The 13,551-nt window shown below is 41.8% G+C and overlaps 1 protein-coding gene across 1 annotated transcript in view; it reads right to left on the reverse strand.

Annotated features, from left to right (window-relative positions):
• Positions 1–13,551, reverse strand: part of LOC119910538 (stonustoxin subunit beta-like) — a 33,243-nt gene continuing 19,692 nt past the window's right edge. Inside the window, exons 4-5 of the mRNA XM_038729232.1 lie at positions 2,516–2,562; positions 1–2,379 (exon numbers count right to left, since the gene is read on the reverse strand). Of these exons, the coding sequence (XP_038585160.1) occupies positions 1,817–2,379; positions 2,516–2,562 (610 nt within the window). The 3' untranslated portion in view covers positions 1–1,816. The remainder of the gene's footprint in view (positions 2,380–2,515; positions 2,563–13,551) is intronic.

Here is a 13,551-nt window from a genome sequence, read left to right on the forward strand (position 1 = left end):
CTTTAGTTTAATTAAATTTTTTTATTTTTTTAATGTGGTGTAAGATTTACAACAATCTCTAGCATAATCAGAAATCACAAAAATATTAGTGCTAACAGGAAACGGAGCAGGTAAGATGACAAAAATAACTAAATAAGGGAGAAGAAAATAAATTAAAGTAAAATAACGATAAGAAATGATAATAGGTAAAATAACAGAGGATAATGAAACAGCAAGAAAACAACAGTTAAGGGGCTTCAGTTCATTTTAAGGCATCAATGAAATTAAGAAGTTTTTTAGCTGTTTTCTTCTTCATGAACAAAAGGGACTTGTAGTACAACTCAAATTCTTTCTTGAAGACAGTAATTTACATTTGTGGATGAAAAATTTACCCAAGATAATTAAAGTGTTTAAAAGCAAATCATAGTTTTTATCCAAATGTGATGTTATCTCTAGTGAAACTGAGACCGGAGATGAGGCCACAGCCGATCATACATGACACTAGAATGTGTGACTGTGAGGACAGAAGAAGAACAGATGATCCTTGGTCACAGAATATACAGTCAGAAGGATCAAAGTTAAATCTACGTGAGAGGAGGTCTCTTGAAGGATATATGTCATTAAATACTGAAGTGAAGCTCTTCAGCTTTTGGTGATGAAACCAAAAATGAAAATAAGAGAAGCAGAATTTCAGCTGTGTTGCATTGGGAATAAAGTCATAGTGAAGAGATCACAGAACACTTTGTTTTGCAAAGTCTTACTACAGAACTGGTGACCTGCAATCATCAATGAAGAAGAGGGGGGTTGAACATATGAGGTGGTGAATTTTTTGCCATTAAAAGGAAGGCAGATGGGACGATCTGGATAACCATGTCATAATGTTTACGATTGCACTGGAAATTAAATTTTGTACCAAAGTCTTCCAAGAATAAAACATTTCCATAGTTGTCTAGTAAATGTGTGAAGGAGAAAAGTACAGGAACTTATTTCTAAAGAGAATGAATCTGCACCTCCACATGGGTCCATCATGGGGAGTAAAACTGTGTTTAGTTTCCAATATAACAGAACTTGTGAATGAAATGCAACAGTTTTATAGAAAGTTTTGGAACATCAAAATCAAAATCACAAGTAAATAAAGTAAATTAATACCTCCAATTTCTTTAAACAATTCCCTGGAGACACAATACCAGAAGCTTCTACTGTTTGCTAGAAAGACTCTGAACCATTTATACAGTCAAAGTCTGTGGCTTGTAGCCCACCATCTACATCATCTGTATCACTACAGTCAGTCATGGTACATCTTTTCCAGATGTAATCAAAGTTTAATGTCTTGATGGTTTTGGCCGCTTTGTTGGGGATAGACAGAGAGCAGGCTGGGTAAATACACCTGGAAAGGCTTTTGGTTTTGGTTATAAATGCGATTAAACAGAGAAAGATCTGTATTTAACCATCTGTCTAATCTTGATTTACATTCATCCATTTTGTTCCATTTTAAACTTATACCACCTTAAAAATCACAAGACCACAGGACTGGACCACCTTCAAAAACTATATAACTCTGTTAAACATACTAATACCACCTTAAAACCATGTAACTGTCTTAAACAAACTAATACCACCTTAAAAACATATCAAACATACTAATACCACCTTAGAAAATACATAACTGTCTTAAACTTAAATACCACCTTAAAAGCACTTAACCAGCGACAAACATTAAACCACTTTTGAAGCTTAAAACCCTTTAAAACATGTTGGAGGTCCAACACGGATGCTGGTGATCAGGTCTGGCTCACAGTCAGAGGTGTTGGACGGGGTTCAGGTCTGGCTCTCCCTCCTACACAGAACACAGAGACACTGAGGAACCAGGCCAGAACCCAAATCCAGGATAAAGAGGTTCAGTGAATGTGGTGTTGACGGTGTAGAGGAGGATCAGTGTGTCAGAGGAGACTCTGAAGAAGGACAGAGAGCCAGCAGGCCAGTCCACATACACTGCTACTCTGGAGGAGGAGGAGGAGGAGGAGGAGGAGGAGGAGGAGGAGGAGGAGGAGGAGGAGGAGGTGGGTATTGTTACGTTATTGTGCCTGACAGAGTAACGACTATCATCAGAGCAGCTCAGACTCCAGGACTGATCATTCATTCCAAACACACATTCTTTTTTGGCTCCTCTCCTTCTGATTCCTCTGTAAGTCACTGATATAGAAACTCCTCGTCTCCACTCGACCTCCCAGTAACAGCGACCAGTCAGACCATCTCTACACAGCAGCTGACAGCGGCCAAACCTGTCTGGATGATCAGGATATGACTGATCCTCCTCCACACGCATTGCCTTCCTGTTGTTGTCAGACAGTTTGATCTTTCTGTGTACTGTGTTTGTGTCGATTGTGAGTTCACAGGAGTCTGATGAGAGAACGAGACACAATCCAGCTGCAGTTATTGATCTATCATCTGTTCATTGATTGGCACTTTGAATGAGTGATGTCACAGTCTGAAGATGGTTGAATGTTTTCATGAATCAAATGAAAAAAACACTTACACTTCCTCAGCCCTGGTCTCAACCATCGGACTCCAGCAGGCTCCACCCTGAAAGGAGGAGGAGGGTCAGAGCAGCATCAAACATGGACATTACATTCCTCTCATACACATATACACAATATGTGCACCCCCATCAGTCTCACAGTGATTTGCTCTATTTACCGTGTGTGAGGACTGAGATTAGTTACTATGGTTACATGGACGCTGTTTGACTCTGTCGTACCTCAAGGACAGTACTAAGGATAACATGACTATTGAAAACTATTGAAAGTAAATGCAATGTTTAAAAAAAAAAAAAAAAAAATCAAGTTGCACAATATCATATCGAAAATGTCACGGACAGTGTGCAATATTAGTTGTAATTAATAAACATTTTGTTATGATAAAAAGAGCCAGAGAGACAGAAATCCTCCCTGGAATGATGCTAACTGTCAGTAACACCATGCTGCTCCCCTTCTTCACTGGGACAGGGAGGCTACAGTTATGGGCAGACTGGGCTGCTGCTGACTCATCTGTTAGTCTGCTAAAAGGGGCGGGGACAATGATTTAATATGAATATCTTTCTAAACGTTTCCCTGCACTGATTAAATGTTGATGAAATGTAGGCTAACACTAGTCTGTAGCTAGCTAGCTTGTTTCACTATTACTTTATTATTATATTTGAAATATATTTATACTCAATGATGATGGTTTATATAATGTATAATATAATTTGATATTAGTTTTTACTTGGTTTATGGGGCCCCTGTCAGTCAGGAGCCCTTGGAATTGTCCTAACTTCCCCCCCGATACGGCGCCTCTGGGTAGCGTCAGGCTGTGCTGTTGGATACGGTGTTGGGTACACGGCTATGTGTAGGCAGAGATTCCACACAAAAGGATAAATCAGGCTTGGGATGCCGTTTAATGTTAATAATGTTACCATTTCTCATTTTATGGGCTATTGGGGATTTTAGGAGCAATCCATATATATAAATCTTCTTAAAACACACCTTTGAAATGCTGATTTGGACGTTTGTTACCATGGCAGCAGTAGAAGCTTGAAACTTTTGTGTTAGTCCTAATTTAAAGTATATAATCTATTATCAGCACATGTTAAAATCCTTTCCGTTTCACTTTTAAAATGTTGGAGGCAATTAATAATGACTGAATCAGAATTAACAATACAACCAAAAGTGTATTCATTGGTGAATCAATCCCACTTACAGAGCTGTGTTGGAGGCTTTGGCCTCTGGCAGCGTCTTCAGAAGAGCCTCCTCTGAAACAGAGTATTTCTTTAGTTAAAACAAGTCCAGATCCCTGAACAGCAACAACACTTTAATAAAAAAAAGATGTTCTGTTACGATTAAATTTCCTGACGTGCAAACACTCCTCACAGTTAGGCAAAAGCTCTTAATGTATAAGAACAAGCCTGAACCTTTAACCTTGTCCACACTGTACTCAAAAACAAATCTCTGAAAGCTGTGAGCCTGCCTCTACTTTGAGAATAATGACTTCTCAGTGTGATTGGCTGTGAATCAAAATACAGGAAACTCAAAATCATTGACTTGTAACTAAAGAAGTGTTAATTTGAGAAGGGTCCAACCACCGACCTACATGTAGATGTGGAGGAAATGAGGTTCTTGCAGCTAAAGGTGGCCCAGGATGAATGAAATCAAGAAAGCCATCACATAATAATCTTAAACCTTTTCTCATAATAACGAGATCAGGCCTCAAACTTTCTATTCTTTTGTGAATGCAGAGAGCTTCCGTGCTGAGACCCTGTCTCTTTACAAGTATTCTGTCCCCCGTGTCAACCAGGTCTTCTTACCTGAAAAGCTGCAACAAATAAAAAACAACTGACCTTCTGGTCCTGAGATGGTGTCTGTCTCTGCACCAGGTCGTTCCTGGGTATCTCCTCTAAGACCTTCTTGGTCACCTTCAGAGCCCCATGAGGTTTATAGGTCTTCACCATCTGATCCACAGTGTCCTGCCTGTCTGCCTTCTCCAGCTTGGATGCTTTGACGGGTTGGTATCCTTCCAGGACAGACTGCTTCAGAGACCATTTGAACTTCTTGAATTCCTCGTCACTTAAATCCTCTAGAGTGTTCAAAAGGTCCACGCTCGTCATCGTGGCTCCCTGCTAAAGTCAGGCAGTATTTTAGACCTGAAGGAAACTGGAACACAAATAAATGTTTCAGAGCAGCAGCAGAGGTTCTGATTGGCCGACAAAGGAGCTGTGTTTGAGTCTGGCCAGTCAGAGCTCCTGCTGCTGCTCTCTGGACTCTGTGGTCATTTTAAAGCGGCACACTGCTTACACTTCTTTCAGTTACAGAGAGCCGTTTTTGAGTTAAAGCCCCACTGAATGGAAATGCTAAATGTTAGCAGGATGCTGAAATATGGTCAGATTTCTTCAGAAAGCCACACATAAAGGTGAAGTTTTGTTCTGTTAAAAACTGACACCAGGAGTTAGTTTGTGAAGACTTTCTAGTGAGAACAGGTTGTTTGTTCCACCAGCTTTTAGTTCTGGAAATAAAGGCTGGCTGTTGTCTTTAGCCGTGCAGCACAGCTCACGACACCAAACAATACTGAGCAACACCGCTGAGGCTGATGGGAATGTCCTTACTGTTTTTTTTTTTTAACTATATATTTATTGTTTTGCACATAGAAGATATACAGTCACAGCGACAGTAACATCCACAAACAACAACAATTTCTCCAGTGCCAAGCGTGACGCCATTTCTCGTAACCACATTCCAGGTGTAGGGCCGTCCATACTTTTCCACCTCAGTGCAACCACTCTCCTAGCCTGAAGCGGCCCGGTGCAAAGTGATCAGGGTAAATACCTAATATACAGAGCTTCGCCTCAAGTGGAACCACCATATCAGTCACATATGAAATCATGTAGGTTACATCTTTCCAAAATGACAGGACTTTTTGGCATTCCCACGTGCGGTGCAACAAAGTGCCAACACTATCACTACATTTAGTGCAGCTGTCAGAAATGTTGGGGTTGTAGTGATGTAGTTTTACAGCTGTCACGTTCAAGTCAAGTTCAAAACTTTTTTTAATGCTGTGTTTATAGCCTTTGTTTGTGCCTTTAGACAAGCATTTCCCTTAATATTTATTTGTAAGTCATCTCTCCATGCGCTGAGTCTACAGTGAGAATTGTCCTTTGAACTGGATCACCTCGAGCTTCCTTATTACTGACAATAAACTTCTCTAAAGCTGACATGGGAGGTCAATCCAGGGAGCGAGCCTGCGATTTTATGAAACTCCTGAAATGATGTCTAGGTTAGTCATATTTACAAACCAGTTGATCAAAGGTCATTAGATTCTCATCCATGTAAAGATCAATGATTGTACATAAACCTCTGTTAGCCCATTGTTTTAATCCACCATCTGCTCTACCAGGTCCAAAGTTTTCATTACCCCATATTGGGGCAAACTGAGGGAGTTTGGGTGCATCCCTGTATGACTGAAGAGGTAGACCCGATGTTGTAGTACGTTCAATAGTTAGCCACGCTGGAGCATCAGAAGCAGAGAAATAAAACATTACTGTACGTAGCTGTGCTGCCCAGTAATACCATTATAAATTAGGGACGTGAAGTCCACCGCCATCAGAGGGAAGATACAGTACAGAGAGCAGCAGTCTTGGACGTCTGTTGCTCCATATAAAATTTGAGAACAGGTTTCTGAGTCTACAAAAGAAGGATTGTGAAAGTGGGAGAGGAATAGATTGAAATAAATGGAGGAATGTGGGCAAAATTGAAATTTTAAGAACATTAATGCAGCCCAACATGGAGATGGGCATAGGCAGACTGTACTAAAGGAGGTTGTGTCTCTCACTCTTATTCAAAAGCAGAATGGTGGAGTTCCAGAGTATTTTGGTGTCGCAGCACAGTAGGGATAGAGGACGATAAGATCCCTTCTCTGTAGGTGGTTTTCCAGGCTTTGGGACCAGGGTGATGAGTGCAGTTCATAGGGATGGGGGTAGGTTTCCTGACTCATGCTTCCTCAAACATCTCTAGCAGAGGGGGAAGCAATTTATCTGGGAACAGTTTATAGATTTCTACAGGGATCCCATCCGGACCTGGAGTCTTTCCACCTTTCATCAACCGTCAAACGTTTGTCCAGTTTAGTCTTATCATGATCTGGCGTAGCTGGAATGTCTAGTTTGACCAAAAATTCAGACTGTAACTGCGTGTCATCTGGGTATTCTGATTCATAAAATGTTCTGAAGGAGGAGTTCATTTCAACTGGTCTCCATTTTCTAGCTGAAGTGAATTTATAATTGTATTATTATGTTCACTACTGCTGTATGTCACTACTATGCCACTGTGACTGACAGGAAGATCACCCCTACACACACAGGGTTGGGAGGGTCACTTTAAAAATGTAATCCGGTACAATTACTACTTACTTCTTAAAATATGTAATCAGTAACGTAATCCAAAAACCGTAAAATAAAAGTAATGTAACCTGATTACTTTTAGTTACTTTTGGATTACTTCAATGCTAAACAGGCAAATGAAGACAAGAGTATCAATGATGCACATGACCGAACACAGCCTCATTAGTCGACTCAGCCCCGGGGTGACAAGAGCCAAACACGGCAACAACGCCACCTTCGGACTGTATTTCCAGAGGTCAGACTGGCCTCTGTCGTATCGGAGGCTGTGCTCGGTCCCGGCTCCTGCTGTCAGTCCGCACGACGGGGTGGGGGCGTAAACACATTCAACTACTGGCTACACGCCAATCAGTATCTGCAACAGATCCCTCCCAGCTTTGTGTTTTCAAAGGAAACGGGTAAATAGCAAATAGCACTTCTTGTTCTTAAAGTAATCCTTATGTGTAATCCCGTTTTTACTAAATGTACCTGTAATCTGATTACGTCCTTTGCAGGCAGGCAGAAATTGTTACAACCATCCCCGGTCTCCCCCACTACACAATGCCGTAGGCTTGAATGTCCCTTAAACGTGAATGAAATAATCCATAGTGATGACTTGTTGCTACTGAGTTGGTATTTAGGGCCCGAGCATGAAACATGCGAGGTCAAAAACTCACCAAGCTTTGCACACATGTACTTTCCACAGGTGTAGAATAAACTGGTGACTCTTCTCTGCTCGATCAGGATCTAATGTTAAATAATGTTTTGTGAAGCTCTCACACACAGTCCAGGTTCATCCAGAGAAACCGTCTGCAGTGACGCAGCCGTCCTCCTGATCGACCCTGAGCTGTCTGTCCTGTCAGGTTAGGTCTGACCTAACTTATCTAGCATAGCTATGATAGGCTATTATTCCTGACTTGCAGTGTTGGGCAGTAACGCATTACTGCAATATTACTTTTCCCAGTAACTAGTAGTGTAACTAATTACTTCTCTAGAACAGTAACATTATTACAGTTACTAATCCAAGTAACGCTGCGTTACCGTTACTGAACGCACCATCCTTGACGTGAATCCACGACTGAGCGGCTCAGCTGGACCAGACTTTGTTGTTCATGTCAGCTGAGAGCCAAAAACTAAAGGAAGAAGTGAAAGCGGTGTTTCCCATAATTAACCTATAATGTGGATAATTATCAGCGCGGACCGCCACATATTGATTAAAGGTTTTTCTGCCAAATATCTGCAGGAGTGGGCCGACTCGACATCCACATCCAGCCAAGGAGAGCAGGCAGCTACTTTTTCCTCCCCTCCAGCACCGACACCCTTTTCCAGGAAAAATGCCTAAAATAACCCAAAATAAATCAGTAATATCTCCTCAACTATTTGGCCTAGATGCATAATTCTGCTGTCCTTTAAAAGGTCGGAAGCTACGGAATATAAATCCATCGTACATTAACATATTTGTGTACAGAAAAATTTAATAATATATAATACAGAAAAAATCTGATATTTTGATCCTCGCCAGGTAAAAAAAAAGAAGCTATATTTTAATGCAATAACCCATCAAAACCATCAGAAGGAAGCTTCTAATGCACCAAGAATGCAAATCTGATGAAAATAAACTAAAACAGTTATCATTCAATATATTCAAAATATACCAGACGAATGTCCATATTTTGGCAATATGTACTGATTAAATGTTGACTTTTATTGGGAGATATCTTTAAAACACTTTTTCTGTCCATACAACCAAGTTCCAAATAACTAAACACTGAAATATTGATGAAAACACTGAAATATTGATGAAATCAGTGAGTGTTCATCAACATTCCTGTCACCAAAAGCACTCCCCTGCTTCACAGGCCTGTAGCGTGAGAATGATGGGGGGGCATCAATCTTTCAGTCTTGAGCTGACCTTTCTTGTGGTACCTACATGTCTGTATGTTCCAAAGCGGCGCGTTTCCTCTCAGGTGTTGCGCAATAATCAAGGTGGAGCCCGCAGAGACTCGGAGCGACAAGGTGGATTTTGGGGCTTAAAACGGTGAAAATGAGAAAATTAATTCAGCAGGTTTCGACCGGAGGCCCGCTGCCGTCGGTTTTTAACAGGCGAGATGTAGAACTAAACCAGCAGACTGGGACTTAATAATCCAGCTCAAGAGCACTGACAGGAACAGATCAGACACCTCCAGCAGGTGAAAATGAAGAGCCGAGTTTATTGGAACGTTTCTAGAAACAACAAACACTCACAGTTACTACTAGTTACTCACAGTTACTACTAGTTACTCACAGTTACTACTAGTTACTCACAGTTACTATTAGTTACTCACAGTTAATACTAGTTACTCACAGTTACTATTAGTTACTCACAGTTACTACTAGTTACTCACAGTTACTACTAGTTACTCACAGTTACTACTAGTTACTCACAGTTACTACTAGTTACTCACAGTTACTACTAGTTACTCACAGTTTCCTCAGAGTGCTGAAGAAGAAGACTGGACTCCTGCGGAGAAAAGGCTCCACACAGGTGTGTCCTTCCGCGTCCACTGATCCAGGGAGGGGTTTGTAGAGCGCGTATCTCGTGTTGGTGACGTATGTGGTGACGTCCGCAGCCTCGCGAGCCGGCCGTACCACGTGACTGATTGAGGAAATGGGCCCTCATTACCATTCTCTGGACTTTTTAATTGCAGAATTAGACTAGTTAGACTTGTGGCAGCCAGGAAGTGAATTAAACCCCTTATAACCCTAATAATAATGTTGTAAAGCAGGTAAAACCATCTCCAAAGACAGAAGCCGCCTGAAGCCCGGCACTCTGGGAAAATGTTTCTACATGATCTAAAGTCACAAACCAATTAACACAAGTACATTCACATCAGAACGCTCTGCCTTGTTTCCACTTTGACCCTGTCATTGTGTCATAAAGACACCAGATTAATGAGTTCATCATGACAAACATCATTCATTCATTTATTCTGTTCCAGAAACAGTGAAGCCGACCAAAGCTTGTATGGAAGGTTCCATGGAGACCCAGAGACGACCTCACATCCTGCGAGATTTTCTTTTCTGTATATTTTTTATAAACATGGTCACTTCTTCAAAAAAACAACAGGACAGCTTTGAACAAACTGAAGACTTGTGCTGACAGAAACAATCAGGCATCACTGGGAGTTGAACCTACAACCTCCTGTTTAGAAGACAAGTGGTGTAACCAGCTAAATCACTGCTCCTCCACATGTAGACAGAGCTCCCTGATAAATAGATTCACAGAGACCAGCATGCTCCTCACCACTGCTGGGAGCTGGTTTCTCCTTTATTCACCCAGACTTGACTTCACAGACACACCTTTGTCTCACAGGGGGACATCACACCTTTCAGAGTGGTTTTATTTTGAAATCTCTTGGACCTTCATGATTTCTTTCTTACGTTCTTTCTTTGATAAAATAAAAAATAATGAAGAAGTAACGTAGCTAGCTGGCTTTCATCAAGCCAGCTAGCTGGACTCACCTTACTTACCTGTTCCTCGGTTCCTTGAAGGTCGGCTGTGTTGCAGTCAGACAACGGCGGAAATTCGCGACGGGAAATGTACGCAAGCGATTTTGGCGGGTTTGAACATTTTTGTTGGTTTGTTTGAAGTATTTTAGGTTTTTTGAACACAGACACACACAAACACACAGTTTCATCACGTACCTCAGAGAGTCCGAGCCGAGGTTTGAACCCTCGTCTCCAGGTTGCCGGTCGGCGTCCTTCACCACTGGACCGTCTTCAGTACCGATGGAGACCAACAAGCAGAGAGAAGAAGAAGATCAGACTGAGGGAGGAACCTGCAGAAGATCCACCTCCATCAGTCTGGAGAGGAAACTCTGGATGATGGACTTCCTGGCTGTTGACTTTCTAATCATTTGGTTGTCCAGCTGCTCGTCTCATCATTTACAATTAAACAAGAACTCTTTGTACTCTTGGCCCAAATGGTCCTGCGGTCAGGACTCCTGGTTCCCGTCCAGATGGTTCGGGTTCAAGTCCAGGTGTGGGAGAAGATGGTGTCGTCGCTCCTTCTGTTTTTAGGATCTGAACATGTGCGCGGCGCTAACCACGCTAGCTAGTTAGTGTCAGATGAAATGTGTTTCTTTGTTGTAACAGTGCTTCTTGGCACACACTGCTGTGGGATGGCTTCCCATTCTTCAGCCAGCATTTGAAATCAGAAATGCTTCTTCCAGTAATGCCGTCTTCTTCCTCTGCTTGTAGTATCTGACAGTATCTGACAGCAGTGTGTGAGCAGGCTGCTGAGCAGCATGAGGAGCTGCCAGGCTGTTGTGGCTGTGGATGCTTCTTCACACGCTGCTGACGCTTCTGTGTGTTAAATGAAGAAATATGTCTGTTTCTTCACACTTCAATCATCCAATTGACTAACAGAGTATTTTGACAGTGAGGTATTTGTACTTTTACTGTAAAGGATCTGAATCCTTCGTCCACCGCTGCTATTTTCCAGCTGCAAATGATCCATAAAACAGCACAGACTGGATTAAAACATCCTTTTGGGGCCACATCACATGTTAAAAGCCAGATATGAACAGAAGCAAACATTCAAAGACCTCGATGGTGTCAAACTCAGTGAGAACAGTTCCATCAGGGAGGCTTGTGGGACCTGGAGTGGTCTGCCAGAGCCTGGACTTTACCTGAGGACAGGTAAGCTGAGTCGTTCACACAGAGTTAATATTTATCGCACGCTCTTTCAATCTTCCTGTTTCCAGAGTGTCGAGGAGGAGAGAACACACAGCTGTACACTCATGAGTTAACAACACAGCAGATCAGTGGAGCAACACTGACCTCTGCTGGAGAGTTTAGGAACAAAAACCCACCGCGTTTTCTTCTCTTAAGTGTTTTTATTTGTGTGTGTGTCTCTCTCTCTCTCTCTCTAACACACACACAAACATAACGTTGGGGCGTCATTCTTCCCAATTACTCTGTCATTTCAGAAAATGTGACCCACGTGAGTCATGTGAAGTTGATAGAAAGTCTAAACAGAATGCTTTGTGGACCTTTTGGTTAACTAGCTAGGCAGGACCAGCCTGCTAACTGAGGCTATATGGAGCTGCTGTATGAAGAACTGCTTCTCAGTTCATTATGTAAAACAGCAGTCTGCCCCTCCTTTAACATTCTTGATATTTTAATGTGTGTGGAAACCATTAAGTGTGTGAGTTTCCTCGCTGGTGTCGGTAGCCACTGCTCGTCACTGATATACAAAATACTTTGTAAAGTTGGTTGTTTTGCTGTAGAGAAGTCGTTGATGCAGCCAGTGTCCATCTAGTGGTCATGAAGGTGGCCTTTTTTGTTCTCTGGGATTCATTTGTTCAGTGGAAGTATTAAGTCAAGAAGTTGCATTGGAGCATTGTAAAAGTTGCACTTCCCTAAATAATGTAAATCAAATGGAGCAGCAATATCCACGCAGTGAATGCAGTTTATCCTGAAGAATAAAGATGGATCCAGAGGGCTGATGACTAAACCTGGAAGATGTTAAACAGCTTCAGTGTACAAGTCTATGAACTCTACTAGAGAGATGAAGATCATTCTTCCAAAAGATATTCCCTCACTTGATGTTTGGATGATGGTGGTGCAGAGTGCTGTCTCACATATTGGTCCATCTCCCATGGGGATTCAGCTGGGCTGAGATCTGATGACTCCAGGCCGTTGGATATGATTATCTACACACAGATTTTCTTGTAATTTAGTCCTAGTCCCCAATCTCTTCTCCTCAGATTTAATATTGTGATATTTGGAGGGATGGATGGTTTCTCAAGAAGGGTATGTCGAAGTCTTGTCTTGAGAAAAGAAACAAAAAATAAATATGTCACAGTGTGTTAATTTTACACTAGTGAACAACACTAAACAAAAACATTTCAAGCAGTGCAAATCCCCTTATTACACTATATTCTATAAAAGCCTGCAGCCAGTTTGATCGCTGTTGCCATGTTTTCCTTGAATTCACAGTAATTCCCACAATGTGCAGAGGGAAATGTGACGGTGTGCGTGCATGCGCTAACAAGTGGATAACAGACGGTGGCGTTTGGCGTCCGTTCCAAACACGTGTGGTGGAAGTGGACGGTGATCTTAAAGGTTTCTCTCTCTGAAAGAAGTAGGTGCCTGTGTGACTGTCCAGTCAACCACCGCATCACTTCTGGGACACAAAGTGCATCCTCGTCCTCGCCAGTTCCATCTGGGGAAATTCAAAATGGCTGAATGCGACTGGACCAAAGCAAACAAAGACGTGATCTTACTTACTCTTACTGGAAACGCTTCCATGAAGTCATTTGTGCAAATGTTCCAGTAAGAAAATCTTCAAATATTTTTAGTATTTCATTATTCAAAGCTTTAGCAACGTGTTAAAGTGGCTGACAGAGTAACAGCAGCAGCAGCAGTTAGTGCTGTAATAGTAACAGTTCTAGTAGAACTGATACTATGATGGTGGCAGTAGTAGTTGGAACAGTACTGGAAGAAGTAGGCTTTGATAAGTTCAACTGTTCAGAAACATAGTGCAGCATGTAGCTGGAAGAACAAGAGTGGTGCTGGAATAAGAGTGTATAATCATAAAAAATGTAAATGTACACAAAGAGTAAATATTAGTATACGAGTGCTTTGATAAAACCCATTTCCACCCCCCTCCCCAACACCAAAGATTG

Source organism: Micropterus salmoides, unplaced genomic scaffold (genome assembly GCF_014851395.1).
Source record: "Micropterus salmoides isolate LMB-PRFRI ecotype aquatic unplaced genomic scaffold, ASM1485139v1 Ms_hic_scaffold_1, whole genome shotgun sequence".
NCBI classification, from domain to species: Eukaryota; Metazoa; Chordata; class Actinopteri; order Centrarchiformes; family Centrarchidae; genus Micropterus; species Micropterus salmoides.